The sequence below is a fragment of the Neovison vison genome, chromosome 9 (genome assembly GCF_020171115.1).
Source record: "Neovison vison isolate M4711 chromosome 9, ASM_NN_V1, whole genome shotgun sequence".
NCBI lineage: Eukaryota > Metazoa > Chordata > Mammalia > Carnivora > Mustelidae > Neogale > Neogale vison.
This window is the reverse complement of record NC_058099.1, coordinates 38,397,008-38,419,599: the sequence shown is the minus strand read 5'-3', so window position 1 is coordinate 38,419,599 and position 22,592 is coordinate 38,397,008. Positions and strand designations below refer to the sequence as shown.

The following is a 22,592-nucleotide window of genomic DNA, read 5'->3' as shown; positions in this document are numbered from 1 at the left end:
TTGAAGGATTTTAAGCATTCTTTTTCCCCCTGCCAGAAATTTGCATTTCACTGGAGAGAAAGTCATCTGTATGTTCTTTCTAGGTCTACCACTCATAAATCCACTGACCCCACTTTCTTCCTGGGGGCCTGTTTTCTCGTCAGGAACATGCTGCGGCATGTCTGAGGTTCTTTCCAGAAGGCTCAACATTCTCTGATCCTGTCTCATCACTTTGGTAGCACCTAGGACAAGGTGTCCCAAGGGCATGGGGGTGGGGGGGATCGGTTAATGCCATGCCACGTAAGCACAAATGGTAGTGCTCTCCGAGTCACGTGCAGGCGTCCAGAATTGGGACCAAAGGTTGACTGGCAGCAAGACTGTGATTGGGGTGGAGCCATGGCTCTGAACTCCCTGTACATTTTTACCGACAGCATGGTTCATTTGTTAAATGTCTCAGATCTGTCTGCCTGTGCCTAATGTTTAGTTTGTTTGTCTGTTTGTTAGAAATTAACAAAAAAAATTTTTTTACCTTAAAAATCTGGCGTTCAACACTCTCTCCCCACTCCTGCTCTTGCTTGTATCCATGCACAAGATGGACCCGAGGGCATCGTGATATTGGACACGTCATCCAGCTGGTATTTCGGGATGGGTTACCTTCCAAAGACACTGTTTCTCAACCAAATAATTCTCCTGATTTTAAAGAGTGTGAGCTAGGTGTAGTGAAGGGTTTCAGATACAGTGCAACTGTCTCTTTTTTTAAAATTCCTCTTTGCATAAGCACTGGTCACCTGTCCTACCTGATTCACACTCGGGGTGGGTACTGTTGAACCCTCCAACGGTTCTGTTCATGAAGCACAAGCTCCAAATGAGCTCACTGTCGCTGCTTCAAAGATATCACTTCCCCTTCTTAACTTTCTTCTTTTTAAAAATATTTCTTTTCTCTTTTCCTTTTTGCTTTTCCTCTTCTTTTTTCCTTAGCCTCCATGCAATCCTGTTCTTAATCTGTGGAACAGAAAACAGTAGCACCCAAGCAGATTTCTATGCACCCGAACCCTTCTCCGCTAAAAGAAAAAAAAAACAAAAAACTAGGATAACACTCCACCCTCTCCCAAAAAATCCACAGTGACTCCCTCTGTTCACGCCTTCCTTTTATGAGCATTGAATGGGGATTAGGTAGAACAGAAAAAAGGCAGGAACAAAGCAGAGGGGAGGCAGAGTGGGGGATAAGAAAAGAAAGGAGTTGAAACAGTGGGGTGTGGGCTTTACGTGGATGTGGGAGGTAAGAGGGCAGGTTTCTAGATGAAACCCAGACCACAGGTAGTTTTGGAGTCTGCAGGATTTGCAGTACTACTTGAGGTTTGAGGAGGAGGTACAATTCTGGCCAGGGGAAGGCAGACCTGGGAAGCGTTCATGATGCCCAGATTCTACTTGGGGTCTGGACTGCTCCCAGGCCAAAGATCTCTCCCTCCGACCCTCCTTGGAACATGATTGTTTTTGACTTTCTCTTGGGATCGCTGAAGCACGGGGAGCTCCTGTAAAGCGATTTAAGACAGGAGTAATAGCTTGAGTGAAACTGGAAGGGATTTCCAGAGCCCTCCAGGTGGTGTGAAAGGACTGTTTCCCAACTTGGAAGCAAAACCAGTTTTTGGTCGCCAGAACACAGCTCCTGTTGCTTTCCATTGACCTGTGGCTCAGTAAAGAGTGCAAGGGACATGTGCCGACGCTGAGCTCAGACCGACCTGCTGGGTGACCCTGGGAAGAAGGAAAGGCAACTCCAGGATTCCAAAGTGAGTTCCAGGAGGAGGATTTCTCAGGTCCCTGAGTCTCTTCTGGCATTTTCTTTTTAACCTGTGGGGCTGGTTGGTGACCTCTAGCCAGCACACCCCCTTAAGAACAGGGGTTGTTTTCACGGAGGGAGGATTTAAAACCCAGCTCTGCCTCGTACTAGGTGTATGTCCTTAGGCAAGTTTTTCTGTCTCTCTGAGCTGCAGTTTCCTCAGGGGTAAAATGGAAATAATGACATGCTTTCACTTACAGAGATGTCGCCAAAATTAGAGAAGATGGTGTAAAGCCCTGGGTATTTATGTTTTGGTACCCAGGTACTTACATGCTGCCACTGAGTAACTAGGGACTGATCTCTTTCTCTTTTAGCTTCTGCAAGGAGAATTTGGTTCATTAATATGGTGAAATTAGACAGTTATCTAGTTTCTAAGGAAAAAGGGAAGCGGACCTTAGAACACTTTACAAAGCCATTTCCATAAATGCCCTGACGGTCACTATGTCTGTCCTGGAACACTGGCTGGCTCTGTGGTGGGAGGAGCTGGAAGGGACTGAGTCTTCAGAAGTTCTGCCCCAGGACATTTGTAGGCTCCGGGGAAGTGGATGGACACATTTCAGCCTCGCTGATTCATGGCCAACATGGGTACAACTTAGCGGTTGAATTCCCCACAGAATTTTTTCAAACTGGAGGCGCCTGGCTTCTTTAGGGTTTGACAGAGAGAGAGAGATTAATGATTCAGAGCCTTGAGGCTTTTTAAAGATGTGAATGATCCACCCTCCTGGTTCTGCGAGCGTCCCCTATGTCTTCTGTGGCTGCAGAGATTCTCACGGGTCCCGTGGCCTCTGCGGAGACACTGTTCTCTCGATCCATCTTCCTGGGAGGCAAAGAGCAGTTTTACTCTTGCATTTGCTGCTGTTTGGAGTGGTTAAGTCTAGGGGCAATGGTAGCAAATCCAAGGGAGACTAGGATGATTGCCTTTTTCAGTTTACACCTTTAAAATTCCAGTTAATAGTCTTGTTTTCTGAGCTCACAGATTTGTAAACTCCTGCACACGGGCGAACACATTTCTTACTAAACAGCGTATTTCTAGGTTTTTTGTCCTCTTGGCTGGCCCCTTATTTAGTGGGGAGGGGTGGGAAGTCTCTCGCTTCTGTGTGGCACTGAGAGCGCTCTCCCCTCGAAGGGGCCGATGCGGTGACTCCGCGGCCACCCTTTCTCCAGCCTCTGCCTCTTCTTCCATTGCAGCGGCCACCCTCCAGCGGCTCACACAGGCCACCTCTCGCCTCCTCCCTTCCCGTGGTCCCCTACCCGAGTTTTCGCTCTCTGGTGACCCTGCGGTCCTCCAGTCCCCGGGTCACACAGTGCCCGCAGGCATGTTCAGTTTGGCCGTCATGCGGTAAACCCACACAGTCATTTAGAAACCTTTCCTTACCGGCAATTCTAAATCCAGGGAGTCCCTGTGGAAATCCACACTGCCAGACTTGCTTGAAAAATAGGATGATCTTTCCCCACGGGCAATTAGGAGACAGAAGCAGTTCCCAGCACAGCCACTGGCAGAAAGACACTCTCCCCGGCGTTCTCTGGTGCCCATGACAGGCGTCTGGCTTGTCCTCCGGCCTCCATGGAGGCAGGGACTGCTTCTCAGCCAGCGCCTCTCTCCACAATCACCTAGCACCAGCCGTAGTACATGCACAAAGAGCTGTTTCTCTAAAACTTGAGACTTGTTTTCAAAAAGTGGCATGCACGTGGGTAAGAATGCACACGATATGAAAGGATGTACGGTGGACACGGAGTCTTACTCCCCGTCTTGACTTCCCTGCCCCAGTTGCAGCAGCCAGTCCCTTTTGTGTTTTAATGAAGAAACGGGCCTGTCTGTGGAGACAAGAACCACTTGTCACTTTTCATCCCCCCCCAAACAGTCATTTCCTGTACAGGCAGACCTCATTTTATCGTGCTGTGCAAACACTACGGTTTGGACAGATTGAAGGTTTGTGGCAACCCTGCACTGAGCAAGTCTCCTGCCACCATTTTCCCAACAGCATTTGTTCTCGTGTCTGTGTGTCACATTGTGACAATGTTCATGATACGTCCAGCTTCTTCACTGTTGCATTTGGCGTGGCGCTCTGTGGTCCGAGATGACAACTCCCTGGAAGCTTAGATGATGGTCAGCATTTTTTAGCAATAAGGGTTTTCTTCATTGAAATCGGTACATTATTTTTTTAGATGTGATACTGTTGCATGCTTGCTAGATTACAGTATAGTGTCAGTGTTTATATGCACTGGGAAACCAGCAACTTCAGTGGACTCACTTTACTGCCATATTTGCTGTATTGTGGTGGCCGGAACGGAACCCACGTTATCCCCAAGGCATGCCCAGAGGTGTTTTTTCATTTTACAGTAACGTGTTGATCACGCCACCTCAGTCGTCCCCAGAATATGTTGAATATTTAAGTATTCATAAAACTCCTGGGTTAATTGGGGAATGTTACTATTTTTTATTTAAGATTTTCTCTTTAAGTAATCTCTACATCCAGCGTGGGGCTTGAACTCACAACTCCGAGATCCAGAGCTGCACAATCCACCGACCGAGCCAGCCAGGCACCCCAGAAATGTTACTGTTCTTATCTCAAAATTAAGACTGTTTTCCCAAGGGGTAGGACTGGAAGGCAGGTCTTCCAACTCCTTCTCCAGTGCATCTGCTCAGAGTTGTACAGTTACTTGAAATTGCCGTTTATCTGTGTGGTGGAGTCCAGGAACAGTGTCCTCCTTTGTTCACGGCTTACAGTTTATACAAAGATACGTAAGTCCTGGCTGAAGCTGGGGTACAGGGTCTCCTCCACACATATCTGAGCAGTTTGGGCCTTTATACTCCTCTGCAGGAACCTGCAGGAACAGAGATTCCCCGATTGAACACTGCGTTGCCACCACATGCAAAAGTGAATCAGGAAGACTTCAAACTAACACATTAATGTCAAATGCTGCAGAGACTGTTACAACAGAAAATAGCTGCTTCTGAGCCCCTACTTCCAGAGTTCAGGTTTTATACAATTGTATGTCCTCTGTATGGACCTTTTACCTCCTATCAAGAAAGACAGGAGTCCAGCTCAGAAGTTTGAGATTTACCATGAGACACAGCATACCTTATCAGTGGAAGAAGGTTGGAAAGTTTATAGCCATCAGACAAAAGAAGTTTGGGATTTTATGTTCTCTTTAGAGGTGAATGCTAGCTTTCACAATAGCTTCACAGAAGCCCATTTTATTTGCTAAGATACCATTCTTAGAGTCATGTATATCCCGCCCTCCTCCTACTTTGAAAAGATAAGTGATGTCTTGAAGTGCATATGTACCATAATCATTAAAGAGGGCAATTATGCCTCAGAATCAATGAAATCCAGCTTTGAGAGTAGAAATTAAATGTTCTCTCTTTTTTTTCTTTTTTCCTTTCTCAGGGACACGTGACCGTCAAGAATCATGAGCAACCCATTTGCACACCTTGTTGAGCCTTTGGATCTTGCACAACCAGGAAAGAAATTCTTCAATTTGAATAAATTGAAGGATTCAAGATATGGTAGGTCCATGGCTCTCTGATGTAATTGTTATCAGAGCAGTTAGAGTCTTGTTTACATAATAATTAAGCTATGTAACTAATTAGCCTTTAGGAGAGTTGAAAGAGGGAGTAGCAGAAGTGTCTGAATGATCTTGGATTAAGCGCACAAACTCACACACAACCTTTCTTACATTGCGTGTTTTCAAGTAAGTAATAATAATGATAATCATGTGATATTTATGTAACATTTATAGTATATAGAGTGTTTATACATACATATTATATTATTTAATCTGTATAACAGCCCTGTGAGGTCACATTTATAAAACATAAGAAGACCTGAGGAAGCTGAGGCCCAGAGAGGGTCAGTGACATGATCAAAAAACAACTATGTGGTTAGTAGAATTAGACAAAAATAGGTCTCTTTTATTCCAAACCCTCTACTTTCTACCTGAGCACTCTAATCTTTTCCAAATAGTATTGGTGAACAATTTTCATAGATCAGGATAGAACATTTATTTTATAAATAAGCAAAATAGTTTTTCTTATGAATTACCATTGTCTTATCCTTAGACCCATTACCAGGGCGGTCCTATGTGGTATTCAGGCTTGTATTTCCTTTGAAAGGTGTATGTGACTGTCTTTGGTCTTAATTACAACAGTTGTAAAGGAGTTATTTTCTCATTTCTTAAACACTAGTTTTCATAAGAAATATTACTTAGCATGTGTGTTACTTGCCAACATATAATACCGTAAATATCTAGATTATTTTCTTTCATGATAACTTAAGGGAAACTCTGTTTTTGGAATCCAAGGTAAGGCAACAATTTATTATGAAAGAATTAACTATAAATATATATATTTATTTTTGCTTAGTCTGTGGGTATTTTCAAGTACCAAATGTCTCTTAAACCCATTCGATATGCTTATATTTTAAACTGTGGAAATCCCAATTTAAACTAGTCCTCTTTCCCTATTGGAAGAGTAGTCTGATGCTTTATATCGAGTTTATATAGAGATTGGCTTTAACTAGCTCTTATGAGAAGGTGTCTCGTGGCTTTTGTTTGTTTTGTTATGCTTTCTCTTTTTTCCCCTAGAACGCTTACCATTTTCAATCAGAGTCCTCCTGGAGGCAGCCGTTCGGAACTGTGATCAGTTTTTGGTGAAGAAAAATGATATCGAAAACATCCTAAATTGGAATGTCATGCAGCATAAGAACATAGAAGTGCCATTTAAGCCTGCCCGCGTCATCCTGCAGGACTTCACGTGAGCCTAATGTCTCTCCCCTCCCCTCTTCACCACCTCCCTTGTCAACCTTTAGATCAAGCTTCACACATGTGCGCACACACAGAGTACTTGTATAATTTCTCACCCAATATCCGGACACTTTTGGAAACGTAAGCTGTGTGTTATCCTGGACAGCACAAGATTGTCTCGGACACACTAGGATGTGTAGTCACTCCACTGCTTCCAATGGGGAAGGTCATCATCTTTGGTCTGGGAGATCCTAGTCTTAGGTACACTAGAAGAAGGTGGAAGAAATAGCATTAGGTAGGGCTATCTTGGAATCTTCTCTCCCTCCCATCCTGTTACCCACATAGCCAGTTTCAAACAGCTGTCTTTAGAACAGTGATGTGCTGTCCCCTTAGGGGAGACTTGGAGGCCACAGGGCCTGACCTGTTGCCGTTAAGCCTCCATTCACATCCAACTCTTCCCAGGACTCTTTACTCCTCATCATGGTCTGTTGTTTTAGATACTGCCTTTCCTTTTTTTTTTTTTTTTTTTTTTTTAAGATTTTATTTATTTGACAGAGAGAGAGGTCACAAGTCGGCAGAGAGGCAGGCAGAGAGAGGGGTGAAGCAGGCTCCCTGCTGAGCAGACAGCCCAGTGCCGGGCTCAATCCCAGGACCCTGAGATCATGACCTGAGCTGAAGGCAGAGGCTTAACCCACTGAGCCACCCAGGCGCCCCTGCCTTTCCATTTTTAAATGATGTTTTTTTATTCCTTCTAGAGACCAAATTTCATTTTTTTAGAAGACAGTCTAGAGAACAAATTTTACACTCTAAAATAATAAAATGGAATGATTCAACCTAGTCTCAGTTTGATTCATAGCATACTTCTCTGAATTACATCCATTTCTTGAAATTTGGTCTGAAGTTGGAGGTCAGATCCATGGATCTTCTCTAGGCTTTTGTCTCCCCATCATATGTATGGGAATCAGCCATGGCAGTAACGTTCCCAGAGTTTTTTAAGTGCCTGCTTTCCCAAAGTCTCTGGTTAAACCCTACTTGTTGTTAACTTGAATGCAATGACAAAACTTCATGTAGAGATACCACCCAGTCATGGCACTTACTACCAATGTCTGCCCAAGGAAAGGTGTTTAGCAGCTTCCACTCTTCTGAGTCATCCATTGCTCACCCCACTGATGAAACTGGCTCATGGCCGGTGTTGTCAGTGGAGGCCAAAGCTGACCATTCCAAGGACACTTGTTCAACAATTTTGTCTTCTGCTTGACGCTCTGTTTTCTTAGGGGTGTGCCAGCTGTGGTTGACTTTGCTGCCATGCGCGATGCTGTGAAGAAGTTAGGAGGAGATCCTGAGAAAATAAACCCCATCTGTCCCGCCGATCTTGTAATTGATCATTCCATCCAGGTGGACTTCAATAGAAGGTGAGAGATTAGGATCAATACTTGGGTTTTCTGTTTTGTGCAGTCTTGCAGTTCAGGTCTTCCTTGTTGGTGTATGTAGGTAAACAGAAGAAAATCTTTAAAAGGTGTGTTCAGAAAAACTCAAGCTTACTATAGATTTTCCAGTGAAGATTTTTTATTAGTAGTAGTAGTATTTTTTTTAATGGCTTGTTTTTTTTTTTTTTTTTTTTTTTTTCTTTTTACTTCTTCTGGGGCCCAGGCTGAAGGAGAAAGCAGCTATCTGGTGATCATCACAGAGGCTCGAGAGGCCAAGTGGGAACCCACAGTATCTCTTGAGGCTTAGATCAGGACAGGCATAGAATCAATTCTCTTCACAGTGACATTAATCAAAGCAAGTCCAGCCCTAAATTAGGGGTGGGGAATACACTCCATCTGTTGTAGGAGTAACTGCCGGATTATACAGGGAGGGCAACCAGGTACTGCTAGAAGAATAACTGAATAGTTATTATCAACTATGAGTGGGGATGGAAGGAACTATACCACATTCAGTGCTGGGGAAATTAATTATTTGGGAGAGAGAACGATGCCTGTGAATTAAAGCTTTAATATTTTTTAAGTTAAATCATCAAAAAACTTAGAAGAAAATTATGTATATGTCAAATGTCTTGAGGAGACCTTTCTAAATTTAAAAACAAAGAATGAAGCAAAAAAGAAAAAGGACTGTAGTTTTAATGACTTCAAAATTAACAGTAAATATCTTTAAAAGATTTGCCACAAATAAGACAGAGGGTTAATATTCTTAATATATAAACAGTGTGCCTAATCCATTCAAAAATAGTAAAACTCAGCAGATAAATGGGCAAAGGAAAGTGGAAATTTCACAATAAAAGGAAAAGCAAGTGAACACTATATAAATCCTTTTCAACTTCAGAAGTAATAAAAAGTAGATTAAATTCTTGAGATACCATTTTCTCTTATCAATGTAATTAAGGTTAGAAAATAAACATTATTAATTATAAAGGTGTCATGAAGGAGACACTTTTATGCACTGCTAATAATAAATTAGGAACGATGAAAGCAGGATGTATGAAGATTATTAGAAATTGTCATATCCTTTGTGCTGGAATTTCCACTTCAGAGCATTACCCCTTTAGAGATAATCTGGAAATTCAGGAGTAGCTTAATCACTAAATAGTGTTCATTAAATCATTATTTATAACAATGGAAACCTAGAAGCATTCTTAATGTCCAACAAAGGAGAATGATTTATTAAATTATTGTATGCCCTTAAAGTGAATTATTAGGTAACATTTACTGTTATAATTATAAAGTGTTTAATAACACTTGGAACATGCTCATGTCAGAGCTCAATGAGCCAGATATAAATTGCATGTATAGTGTGATCTCAGCTAGATGAAAAGTTATACAGAGATTAAAAGATTAGAAAAACTTCTAAATGATTTATTTCTGGGATTGTAAGAAGCTATTGTTTTTATAATAAAAACTCATTTAACAGTATGAAACAAATCATTCAAAGAGTAAAAAAAAAAAAACTTGCTTCCTTGGAGATTTAAATGGGTTCCATACAGCTTCAAGAGAACTGGGATAACTGGTCATTCTCAGATTAAGGTTGCCATTGTAAAAAACAGATAAATACAGGATAAAGAAAAATGTGCTTCGTCCTCTGAATTGACAGTTCTTGGAACAAACGGATCCTTAGCAGCTGTTCCCTTTTCTTTGGACTCTAACCTCATTCTTAGGCAACTTGTCTTTTTATTTATTTATTTATTTATTTTTGTCCCTTAAATCACGTGAGCTCAATTTAATGGTTTGGTGTCAAAGGGAAGAATTAAAAATACATCCACAAAATGTTATTCAATTTGAGAAAAAAGATATTTCCCAACACCCCACTGCAGAATTTATAAAAGTAGCCTCACAAAATCATGGGCAACTTTATCTTTCTTGGAGATTCTCATTGGCATTGATGATTTACCTTGATTTCACTGCCTGGAAGGTGAAAGGACTGGTGGGGACAGAATTGTAATTGTTTTAATGTGTGAAGTCTTTTGACTCAAAATTCAAAGAGCTCCTGACTGTTGATTAAGCAGTATGAATCTGGGGCATCACAAAGTTCACTGTAATTTATTTTTCCTTTTTAAACCTTGAAATCTATCAACTCCAGTTTTCAATTTTTTTTATGGACCCTTTTCATTTATACTGCACTACTGAAAACATTATTATGAAAACAGCAAAGTCCAGTGGGGAGCTAGGGGGAAGGACTTTGATCCAAACTGATACCGAAATCTGGGAACACTTTTTTTTTTTAATGAAAGACAACATTTCTGTTAGAAATATTTTCATTGGTGGTGTTTTGTTTTTATTGCTTGAATCTGGTTTTGCAATGTGACCTCCCAGTCTCTTTCTTCATTTTTGTAAGGAATTAAATGTGATATGTCCCAACTTTTGTGGAACTGTGTGCTATGGGCTGATTTCCAGGTATTTCCAGACATGAACTAGAAAAACTGTGGATGGGATGCTCAGATGATAAGTATTCCCATTTAAGTATTTCTGAGCTCTTTGCCTGGTTTGAATAAAAATAATTGGCCTCAACATTTTTAGGAATGAAGGGTCTAACTAACTCATTATTGTAAAGTTTTTCAAAGTTATCTCAAAAATAACCTTTTAAAAAAAAAAACCAACAAGATATCATAACAATTTCTGGCTGGATTTTGTGGGTATGGAAACTATCTCCTCTGTAAATACTGAGTATTTACAGAGGAGTACCATTAAATGTAATACTCAGAAAGTTTGAAATACATCCAAATCTGAATTCAAACTATGTAACTAAGGAGAAATTTCCTCTTTAGTCTATGAGGCCATTCATATTCAGAGACCTTATTAAAAGCTCAGTTGATTGGCAAATTTAGGGAAGTCCTGAGTGGTAGAAAAATCTGAATTCTAGGTCTGTTTACTCACTCATTCCAGGAACTAGCACTGTTAATTTGAGCCAAAAAAGGTATTTTGTTTTAATGAGTAAATAGGCTTTCACCTGGAATTAACCTGTCTTACAACAGCCTAAGCATTACTGGCTTTGGCTTGTCTTGTGAATATGCTATTTAAGTCAGGCTGACGTGCCAGCATTCTCCGGGGTAAATGTCGCCCTTCCAACCCTGCTTTTCTGCCGTCCTTCTAGTGCTAGGAAGGATCAGTGAGAGAAAGAGACCGTGACTGGTCATCCACAAGTGTTCCGAGTAGGAGAGCTAGAACCTGGGGCTCCAGGGTGGCTCAGTGGGTTAATCCTCTGCCTTCAGCTCAGATCATGATCTCGGGGTCCTGGGATCAAGCTCTGCATCTGGCTCTCTGCACAGTAGGGAGCCTGCTTCCCCCTCTTTCTCTTCCTGGTGTTTTGCCTACTTATGATCGCACTCTCTCTCTCTCTCTCTCTGTCAAATAAATAAATAAAATCTTTAAAAAAAAAAAAGAAGAAGAAGAAGAAGAGCTAGAGCCAGAGAAGAGCAGAGCCAGAGGCATATGATTAAGGGCCCCATATGATTAAGAGCAATGTTCCAAGATGGCTTCCTTAAATCTGTTATAGACCTACTGTGTATTTATTTAAGAAACAGGTTAGTTTAGGGGCACCTGGGTGGCTCAGTGGGTTAAGCCGCTGCCTTTGGCTCAGGTCATGATCTCAGGGTCCTGGGATCGAGTCCCACATCGGGCTCTCTGCTCAGCGGGGACCTGCTTCCTCCTTTCGCTCTCTCTGCCTGCCTCTCTGCCTACTTGTGATCTCTCTCTGTCAAATAAATAAATAAAATCTTTAAAAAAAAAAAAAAGAAACAGGTTAGTTTAGAAGAGAGAAAATTAAAGATCACATGACTTCAGTGCAGTTGCTAAGTGGAGTAATCACGGAGAAGGAAGCAAATCATCCTGCTGGGGAGTTCAGAGGGTTCTGCCAGGAGCATCACGTGCTCCAGGTCCTGAAGGAGCTTTACAAGGAGGGAAGCTCTGGAAAAGGCACTTGGCACGGAGAGAATGGAGTGTGGGGAAGTGAGGTTTGGGAGAGTATGAGGGCTTCAGTGTGGCTGAAGCTGAAGAAGGTTTGGACCAGGTGATAGGAGAGGACTTAAAAAGGAAGCTTGAGGTCACACGGAAGGACTTCGTTTTTGTTTTTTTTTTTAAGATTTTATTTATTTATTTGACAGAAATCACAAGTAGACGGAGAGGCAGACAGAGAGAGAGAGAGAGGGAAGCAGGCTCGCTGCTGAGCAGAGAGCCCGATGCGGGACTTCATCCCAGGACCCTGAGATCGTGACCTGAGCCAAAGGCAGCAGCTTAACCCACTGAGCCACCCAGGCGCCCCAGGACTTCGTTTTTTAAGGCAAGGGATTCGTACTTTATGTAGAAATGGAAAGCCGTTGGCAGGTTCCAGGTGGGTCATGATGATCTGTGCTTTAGAGAATGGATTCTGGCGAAGGTACAAAGGTAGGCCGAACAGACGGACAGGAGCCAGTTAGGCTATTTCTGGAATAAATGCTTTGATAGTTGCAGAAACTAAGTGGTGGGAGGGGAGGTCATTCGATGATGTGGAAAAGTGGGAGTGGGGATGAGATGCGGGAAGGAAACTCATGCATTAGGGTTTGACCCATTGACGGTGTGGTGTCCACGGTATTCCTGATACAGGAAATGTGGACGTGGATGGAGCCCTCAGTGGACTAGTGAGAAGGAGATGAGTGCCTGGAGGAGTAGCCCCCCTGGTCCAGAGACTCTGCTGTTCCGGGGGCAGCATTCTTGTCCTGCCTCATCCTCCTGTGCTGGCATCTCTCCTTTCTCTGCCTTTTGCTTTTCTCTAACACATACACTCACAGGCCTTCATACTCTACATCAGGGATCAGCACATTTTTTTAAGGACCAGTAGTAAATATTCTAGGTTTTGCTGGCTGCATACTGTCTCCGCTCACATAGCCTTTTTTTTACAACCTTTACCAATATAAAAATTATTGCTTACTTGAGGGCCAAACATGGACAGGTATTGGGCCACATTTGGCCTGTGGAGCTAGAATTTATGGTTGCCTGCTCTAAGGCACCCTCAGGAACTGATTCCATCAAAGCAACTCACACGGAGGCCTGGGTGGCTCGGTGAGTCAAGCGTCTTGCCATCAGCTCAGATCATGATCCTGGAGTCCTGGGACGGAGTCCTGCATCGGGCTTCTTGCTCAGCGGTAACTGAATGTGCTCTTTGTCAATGCTAAGTGCTTCCAGTCCTGTTTTGCCCAAGGAGCACCTGCCTATCTTTACCTGGTTGATGCCACATGTCCTTCAGACTGCCTCCGTGTCACTTTCTTCTGGAAGGTATCCCCACCCCCAGTCTGAATCTGCGATCTTTTCTGAGTGTTCCCCACGTACCATGGCAGTGACAGTCACGCTCTTACAGTTGCCTGCTTGCTTCTCTGCATCGCCCAGCAGGCTCTGAGCAGTGCACGCACTGCTCTTAGACCCTTGTGTTCCCAACGCGGGGCACAGAGTAGGCTTTCTGGGTCATTAATAAGTGAAGGAAGAGCGTGGATGAGACATAGAGAATGGTGGTAGGGGACAGGCCCCAGAGCCGTCAGACTTGGGCTCAGATGACAGCTCGATCATCAGCAAACGTCTGGCCTTGGACAGGTAAGCTCAGCTCTCTGTGCCTCGGCTCCTCTTCTGCACACGGGGTAAGAGTGGAACCTCTGTGAAGGATGGTTGTGCACACTGATGAGTTCATGTGTGCAAAACACTTGAAGCCTGTGACATGACTATGCGCTGTGGCTGCCAGCGTTCCAGTTCCGGTTCCAACGTATACTAGCTGCGTGGTTTTGAGCAAGTCTCTTAACCTCTCTGTATCTCAGTTGCCTCTTTTGGAAAAATGTGGGTGTTTGTGGCATCTAATTTAAAGGGTTGCCATGGAGACTAGATGAGAAAATAAATTTTAAATATTTAGAAGAGTGGCTCATGCCCAGTGAAGTCGGTAAGCATTAACTACTAATTAATGAAGTCTGACTTAGGTCTCAGCTATTAATTCTACTATCCTTTCCTGTGTGCCCGACCTGCCAAGTCGTAACTCTGGTTTATTCTACCTTGACTCAAAACAATAGATGTGATTTGATTATAAAAATCCTGGAGAAGCTTCTTGATGCCCTGCTCTGCCTGCATGGTTCCTGATGGACTGAATGACTTTGAGTAAACCTCAGCATGTAATCTGCCCTTCTTAGATGCTCTTGGGTAGCACCATCCTCCTCGGAAACCTCTGTCCAAGAGCTAGGAGATTGTGATTCTATAAATGCCCATGGCTCCTGGCACTGCTGATCCCTGTCTCCCAAGAGAAGCAGATGAAAATGCCACCTGGACCCGGCTCAGCTCAGAGAGGTGTTGTAACGAAGTCACCCATGGGAAAGGAGTACAGAAACGATGGTCCTTCAGTATCTAAGCTGCTGTTGTCATCATAATTGTCTGAAGTCTGTTCCTAAAAGTCAGGCTTTGTGATTAGATGAGTTTCAACTTAAATTCACTTAATGTTCGCTACTCACAGTGTATTGTAGGATCCCTTGACCCAAATGATAATTATTCTTTCTACTTTTGTCAATTCTGTCTCGTTTCCCATGTGAATGAATGCATCAGCACTGCCTAGCAAGCCTGTGGATGAAATTGCTGGTGCGTTTGTTTATCACCAATAAATTCGACTGGTAACATTTCAAGCCTTAAAATGTATATATTTACCTTTTGTCTCTGACAGGACAGACAGTTTACAGAAGAATCAAGACCTGGAATTTGAGAGAAATAGAGAACGATTTGAATTTTTAAAGGTATGGGTGGAGTTTGGTTCCACTGGTTGTTTCTTTATATATGTGGGTACAAGGAGAGTTGCCGGGGAGGTGGGATGCACAGAAACACATCAGGTTTTCATGGTGTTCTTTCCGTTCTCAATCCTAGTGGGGTTCTCAGGCTTTTCGCAACATGCGGATTATCCCCCCTGGCTCAGGAATCATCCACCAGGTGAATCTGGAGTATTTGGCAAGAGTGGTATTCGATCACGATGGTTATTATTACCCGGACAGCCTCGTGGGCACGGATTCGCACACTACCATGATCGATGGTTTGGGCGTCCTCGGTTGGGGTGAGCATTGTTCCAGGTTCCTTTTCCATATAAGCTCTTCTCTAGTGTGTAGCTTGATTTCCACTCTTACCGTGACATCCCAGGAGCATGACTTTGCACGATCTTTTGTCTGTTTTGTTTACTGCTGGATTTCTAGTGCCTAGAAGACTATCTCATGTCTCCTAAGCACTCGGTAATAATGTTTGGAAGAATGAACTGGCATAAAGGTTAGGGACATTTAGAATACATTTAGAATAAATGCAGATCACCTCTGTTTGTTAATAAATGGAGACTCCTGAACCCTATTTCTTTTTTTTTTTTAAGACTTTATTTATTTATTTGACAGAGATCACAAGTAGACAGAGAGGCAGACAGAGAGAGAGGAGGAAGCAGGCTCCCCGCTGAGCAGAGAGCCTGATGTGGGGCTCTATCCCAGAATTCTAGGATCATGACCCGAGGGGAAGGCAGAGGCTTTAACCCACTGAGCCACCCAGGTCCCCCCTGAACCCCATTTCTTCACTTGCTGTAGAATCAAGGGGATTTTGATGCAGGTGTCCCGCGGACCACACTCTAAGAAATAGTTGTTAAAAATTCCGTTAAGGGAAAAGGGAAAAGATAACTGTTCTTTACAGAACCCAGCTCTGTACTTGTGAAGCTCTGTAAGGGGACTGGATTATGCTTGCGGGATATAGTGAGGCACAGTGAGAGCGGTCCTCCGTCATGCCTTCCTTGCAGGAGTAGGCGGAATCGAAGCCGAAGCCGTCATGCTGGGCCAGCCCATCAGCATGGTGCTTCCGCAGGTGATTGGCTACAAGCTGGTGGGAAATCCCCACCCCCTGGTGACATCCACTGACATCGTGCTCACCATTACCAAGGTAACCATATGCTGCCTCTTCCTGGCGGGTTTGGGTGACACACAGGGAGCGAATGCACAATGGAGTCCTCTTGGTTTCCATGTGCTCTAGGAAACAGGATGTTGATGATTTTTAAAAAGAGATAAGGGGAGAGTTCTGCGGTTAAGTGTTAGTTAATGTTCATTTTATTCTTCTGTGGCTGCATGGATCCTTTAAAACAATATTTTGGAAGTGCGAAAGAGTTCAGATACACAGAAGTTAAAGTGACATTCTTATGCGCCACCACAGAGAGTTAACAGATGGTAACACTTCCCACATTTGCTTCGGAGTTCTCCCTGTGTGCATATTTTTTAAGAAGTAAAATGAAATATTTATGGCTAAAGCCGTCCTCCGCATTCCTAGAAATAACCGCTATCCCAAGGTTGTAAAACTCATTCCCAAGCGTGTTTATACTTAGACTACTTTTTTCCACATGGTTCTTCTTTATGTGTAAATAACAAACTGCTTCTGTGGATTTAATGTCAGACTCTTTTAATTCCCTTCTCTGTATTCGAACTTTCATTGTTGTAAGGGAAGTTTCTCCAAGCTGGAAATAGTACTTTCTTTTTCCTTTTCTTTAGCTTTTGCCAGAAATCATTTTATTTTATTTTATGATTTGCTTGCTTAGCAAAAGGAGAGGAGCAGTTTCATTTTGCAAGATTATTAGAAAAGAGTGTTTTCGTTTTTTATTATCACAAGCCTATTTTTGTCTGGTTGTATAGTTAGGAGGCTTGGAATGTTAGGGATAACTTCTCTCCTGTTAACGGACAAAAACTATTTCTCTTTGATTTAATCTTTATGGAATTTGGAATTGCATTTATTTGAATGCTGTAGGTCATCATAGATGTCTGTGCATTGTTCTTCAAATGCAGAATTATGTAGGACTTTCCCACAGAATTTAGCAGAAGCCCACGTAACCTGAAGAGTCTGTCCGTGTGGCTGTCCACACCACTGGTGAGACTGGCTTCATGCAGGCCAAGTGAGCCACGGAGGTCCCAGCCCTGGCTGATGGCAGAAGTTTCTGGGAAAGAGATGGGAGTCACACTGGCTGATCTTTTGGTTTCAGTGAACTTGTACTTGTGTTTAGGAAATTTTTTTCATTATACCCTTGAAAATAAGCCTGTTACTTAATTACTAAACTAATGTAAGACTATTTAGGGTGGAAGAATTTATTTGATTTTTTGCACTTACAGGCACTTCCAATGATCTCATAAGAGAGGAAAAGTCCTTCTCATCATGTAAAACTTTTATTAATGTTATTTGTGTTTTGGGCATTACTTTCTCTCTCTCTCTCTCTCTCTCTCTTTTTGGGGGGGTAAAAATTGTTTTTGACATAATTTTAGATTTACAGGATAGCTGATGTAAATACAGATCAAACAGGAGAGTACTGTTACCTTTCTCCCAACTTCCCCAAACATTAACATCTCACATAGCCATGGTACATTAATCAGAATAAAGAACGTTAGTATGACACTATTAACTAAACTAGAAACTTCTCCAGTTTTTTCAATAATGACTCTTTCCTGTTCCAGGACCCAGTCCAAGATTCCCCATATTTAGTTAACATTGCTTTTAAAATTCTATCTTTTAAAGTAATCAAAAATATGTTGGGCCAGTTTATTTTTGATGTTTACTCACCAGGCTAGCTGATAAGAATTACAAAGTGCTAGTTCTGCATCTTAAAGACGGGCTCTTGAGTCTCAAGCTTTCTCTTATTCTGCTGCTCAGCACCTGCGCCAGGTGGGGGTCGTGGGCAAATTTGTGGAGTTCTTTGGGCCGGGAGTAGCCCAGTTGTCCATTGCTGACCGAGCTACCATTGCGAACATGTGTCCAGAGTATGGAGCCACTGCTGCCTTCTTCCCGGTTGATGACGTTAGCATCAAGTACCTGGTACAGACAGGTGAGTACAGACAGCCCTAGGTCAGGCTTCCTGGAACTCCAAGGATCAGAGCACTGCCTTCTGCCTCTGCCCCTTGGAGTGCACAGGGTCTCATTTATAGGTTATTTTTTCCTTTTATCTATGGAATCAAAATGGTCATTGGGCATTCAGAAGATATGACAAAGACACGGTGTAGCCAACCAAAAGGGCTCACGTATTCGGAAGCCTAAGTTTTCGTACTGGTCTTCTACTACTGGTTATTTTTTGGGAAGCAAGTGATCTTAGTAATGAAGGTGTGCTCTGACAATTAACTAAGCCTGAGGTCCTCTGAATGGACGATGATAACCAAACAGAGGGGTAGTATTTACAGACAGGACCAGAATCTGCCTCGGAAAAGAGTCCAGATCAGTTAATGACCCCTAGTAAAGAGCACCCTCAGCCAGAGAGTCAGAGTATTAGACAGAAAGTTGAAATATCAGCAAAGGTTTTGGTGTGTGTGTGTAAGCAGAATGCACCTTACTTGTGTAATTACTGGTGGAGACATTCATTTCACCAGGAAATCTTTTACTTACTTACTTATTTGTCAGAGAGAGCACAAGTAAAGTCGCAGGCAGAGGGAAAAGCAGGCTTCCCGCTGAGCAGGGAGCCTGATGTGGGACTCCATCCTAGGACCCCAGGATCATGACCTGACCCAAAGGCAGATGCTTAACCAACTGAGCCACCCAGACATCCCTTCAGCAGGAAATCTTAACCTCTGTTACTTGTTATTTCTTAAAATGCCCATTTAGGTCGTGATGAAGAAAAAGTAAAGCAAATGAAAAAGTATCTTCAAGCTGTAGGAATGTTTCGGGATTTCAGTGACCCCTCTCAAGACCCAGACTTTGCCCAGGTATGAGAGCGTGCATTTCCTTTTCCTCTAGGCAGTGATTTTAGTTGTGTATGTTTTTTTCTGAGGGGGCATACTTGTAGGAAATTAGTCACTGCCAAGTCATCACAGAAGAACAAGGTTTTCAAAGACTAAAACAATTAATAAGATAAGGAATTATAAACCTAAAATGACTTCTTCCTTTTCTCTTGGCCATTAGGTTGAATGTGTGTTCCCTTTCTGACCTACTGATTGACTCCCCCAATGTGGAAGACCTTTGGAGAAGGGCTTCACCAGAGAGAGTAGGGCTGTTTAAGGGGCTCATCTCATCACTATAGATGGAAAAGAAATGGAGGTCAAGCATAGCAATTAGTTCTGGTTTATCCAGTGACTTACCTTCATTCATTCTCCAGGGGGCAAACTGATTCCATATTTTTCTGGATTGGCAAGCCTGGATGGTCACCAGGTCACCCTGGTTGTTTCACAGTACACCTGAGGGAAGGAAATACGCAGTCAGACCCAGGCCCATTGCCTGGCATTGATGACTGAATGGCAGCATCATATCAAATCAATTTAGAAAAAAGTACAATGGTTTTTGTATCATTTTAGTAGAAAACCCATCTCAAACTAAGATAAGCATTAAAAAGGATGCATCGGCTGCTTTGGAAAAATGCATGCGTAGAAGATGCTGGTCAGCAGCTAAGCACACACTCTGGTCTTTTTGGGAGGTGACAAGGCTTTCTGCCTGTCCCATGCCACTTACGTGCCCATCCTGATCTTTGGAAATTCATTCCTTAGGGATTAAGAAGAATGTTGAGTACTTGTTTATGAATGTTATGGCTTAGTTGTTGTTGTTTTTTTTCTTAAAGATTTTATTTGACAGAGCAAGAGAGAGCATAAGCAGAGGGAACAGAAGGGAGAAGCAGTCTCCCTGCTGAGCAGGGAGCCTGATGTGGGGCTCAATCCCAGGACCCTGGGATCATAACCTGAGCTAAAGGCAGAGGCTTAATCAACTGAACCACCAGGCGCCCCTTGTTTTTGTGGTTATGGTGTTTTCAGTTCTCTAGCCCAGTTTGCATTTTTGCTCTGAGGGTATAACGTCAGCTCTTGACTTCCTTCTCTTTTGTGGGGACAGGTTGTGGAATTAAATTTAGGAACGGTTGTGCCTTGCTGCAGTGGACCAAAAAGGCCTCAGGACAAAGTTGCCGTGACTGACATGAAAAAGGACTTTGAGAGCTGCCTCGGAGCCAAGGTATGGGCTGGGGAGAGCCAGGTGGAAGTACCCCCTCCCCACCCAGCCCTATTCCCCATGTCTTAGAGCCACACTGCTTTCCATTCCCCCCCACCATGACGAAGGCTCCCAAAGCCTGATGCTGACGGCATTTCTTTTCCATCCTGAAGTCCTCAGTGCCTGTCCCAGTGTCCAAGAGCCACACAACTTCCTTAGAGCCCATCACCGTCTGTGAACACAACCCAGCCTGAACATCTACTTTTCCTATGGCTCTCATCACACTGTGCACTCGACTTGCCCTGGCTTTTCTGGCCATTTTACTTCTGTTCATGCCCCGCCTCACCCACCCTGCAGGGCTCCTCCCCCTCCCTTCATGTCCATGTCCAGCCTCCACAGCGTGGCCTCACATCTCACAGCAGAAAGTCATTGGTCCCTCATTTGAACTTTCCATGGCACTTGGTCTGAAACCCTTGGATGGCATCCATGTTCTTGAACTTAACATTGCTGGTCCTTTATATTATTTGCTGGTCTGATTTCCCTTATTGGACCATATGTTTGAGTGAGGGTTTGTGTCAGCATCCCTTTTGTATTCCACAAAGTACCTAGTGTCTTATATGCAGATTTTCAATGAACATCTCCCCAAATGATGATTAAGATATGTGATATGTTTTATCGTGGGGCCATTAGCATGACACCAAATGTTCAGCTGTACTTGATTTGCCTTATTGACCACGATTAGTTGCATCTGGCCAAAAGGACACATTTTTCTAAATTTCCATCATGTTAGAATCCGTGATTGTGGTTCATATCCATGAAAGTCTACAATAATGTCATCTGGTTTAATTAGACTAACTTGGAACTAAATTTGTAGTTGTAAGCAAGTCATTGTTAATAAGACTTCAAAGCAAAGTGAGAGTCAGAAATTATGACTGTCTTTTATAAAGATTTAAAAACAATAAAGAGGCTTTCATTTTTCTATTGCATTTCAGAGTTCATTGGCCGAGATATTTGTTTTGCTAAAAATTGGCTTTTGAAATTATATGTACAAGGTATTTCTTTTTCTTCTAAAGTGAGAACATTTCACAGTGTTTTTTCTTCCATTTTTTTTTTCTTTCCCATAGCAAGGGTTTAAAGGATTCCAGGTTGCTCTGGACCATCATAATGACCACAAGACGTTTATCTACAATAATAGCGAATTCACCCTTACTCATGGTTCTGTGGTCATTGCTGCCATTACTAGCTGCACAAACACCAGTAACCCATCTGTGATGTTAGGGGCAGGTGAGTGTCGGCCTCTCCCCGAGGTCATGGGGACACGTGGGCGGAATCTTTCAAGATGCTACCTTGGGGCCTACCTGAATCTATGTGCAATTCAGGTGGGCCCCAAGGTAGCAAAGAGTCTTTAGTGTCAAGATTTTTTTGTCATTCCCAAGAGCTCCTTTTGTGTCCATAAACCAAAGATCATCAAAGAGTTCTTTCTTTAAAAAGTGTACACGTACATATGGAACACCTTTGTTCAAGAATTCATGCGTTGATCCCTAAGCTTTTTGTGTCTGGAGCAAACGAGTTTCCTTAAGACAAGTCAGTAGCTTGTCTGTAGATTCTTGTGCCTTTTTACCCCCACTCTTTTCTTTCCAAATTCTCTGATATGTCATAAGAATGCACCCAGCGTCTCTGCAGTAGTCTCTGTATTTGCCAAAATTCTAGCGGCCGAGAGCTCTTGATTTTCTCCTTTAAAAGAATACCTGGGGACTAGATTTTTCCTCTACCCTGACCATACTTCTCACTAACTAGTACACAGTTTATACCCTTTAAGAAAGGGCCCTACCAGTTATAATCTTCATCCAAATAAAACGTAATCAGAAAGATTATTTTCCCTCCAAAAGTTAAAGTCGTAATTCTATAATATGTTCCTTAATATTTTTAAGTTTATATCTTCAAAAGAAAAAGTCTATCTCTTTCTTCATTTCCTTGACTAATTTTGAGTTTACTGTGTATACGCAAATACTTTGGGTCAGTGAGTTGTTGATTTGTGCTAGGCAGCAGAAGGAACAGTAAGCACCGTGATCAGGGCTTTGTTGGGCGGTGGCAGGTGACACAGACGGAGGGGTCAGTCTCCTAAAACCACCCCAGCACCGAGAGCGGCTGGCCACCCAACACTGTGTCGGTGTTTACCATTTCACAGGACTGTTAGCAAAGAAAGCTGTGAATGCTGGCCTGAACGTGAAGCCTTACATCAAAACTAGCCTGTCTCCTGGAAGCGGTGTGGTCACCTACTACCTGCGGGAGAGCGGGGTCATGCCATATCTGTCCCAGCTTGGGTGAGGAGGCATTTTCTTTTATACCGTCACTTATGTTGTATTTTATTCCACATGTACGCCGCATCACCTTGTAACATGCATCACCTTCTCTGATGGTATCTGATGAGTCCCATCAGCCAGTGAGCAGACTTCCACCCTTATATTCCCACAGAGTCAGGCCCTCCTGTGGACAGTTGTGCTTGTTGTTCACCAGACAAGGGTGCCCTTGAAGGGCAAAGCAGGGCTGAAATTGAGGCTGTGCTTTGATGTGGCGCCGCAGCCTTCTGGGGTGGGGGGGTGTCTCTTCTCAATTGGCAGAGGTCACGAGATGGGCTAGTGCTGGCTCAG

The 22,592-nt window shown here is 43.1% G+C and overlaps 1 protein-coding gene across 1 annotated transcript in view; it reads left to right on the top strand.

Moving 5' to 3' along the window:
• Positions 1 to 22,592, top strand: part of ACO1 (aconitase 1) — a 56,403-nt gene that overhangs the window by 16,274 nt on the left and 17,537 nt on the right. The window contains exons 2-12 of the mRNA XM_044265544.1: positions 5,209 to 5,327; positions 6,404 to 6,572; positions 7,837 to 7,974; positions 14,717 to 14,786; positions 14,914 to 15,097; positions 15,812 to 15,951; positions 17,698 to 17,869; positions 18,637 to 18,737; positions 19,849 to 19,965; positions 21,066 to 21,225; positions 22,130 to 22,265. Coding sequence (XP_044121479.1) covers positions 5,231 to 5,327; positions 6,404 to 6,572; positions 7,837 to 7,974; positions 14,717 to 14,786; positions 14,914 to 15,097; positions 15,812 to 15,951; positions 17,698 to 17,869; positions 18,637 to 18,737; positions 19,849 to 19,965; positions 21,066 to 21,225; positions 22,130 to 22,265 — 1,484 coding nt within the window. The 5' untranslated portion in view covers positions 5,209 to 5,230. The remainder of the gene's footprint in view (positions 1 to 5,208; positions 5,328 to 6,403; positions 6,573 to 7,836; positions 7,975 to 14,716; positions 14,787 to 14,913; positions 15,098 to 15,811; positions 15,952 to 17,697; positions 17,870 to 18,636; positions 18,738 to 19,848; positions 19,966 to 21,065; positions 21,226 to 22,129; positions 22,266 to 22,592) is intronic.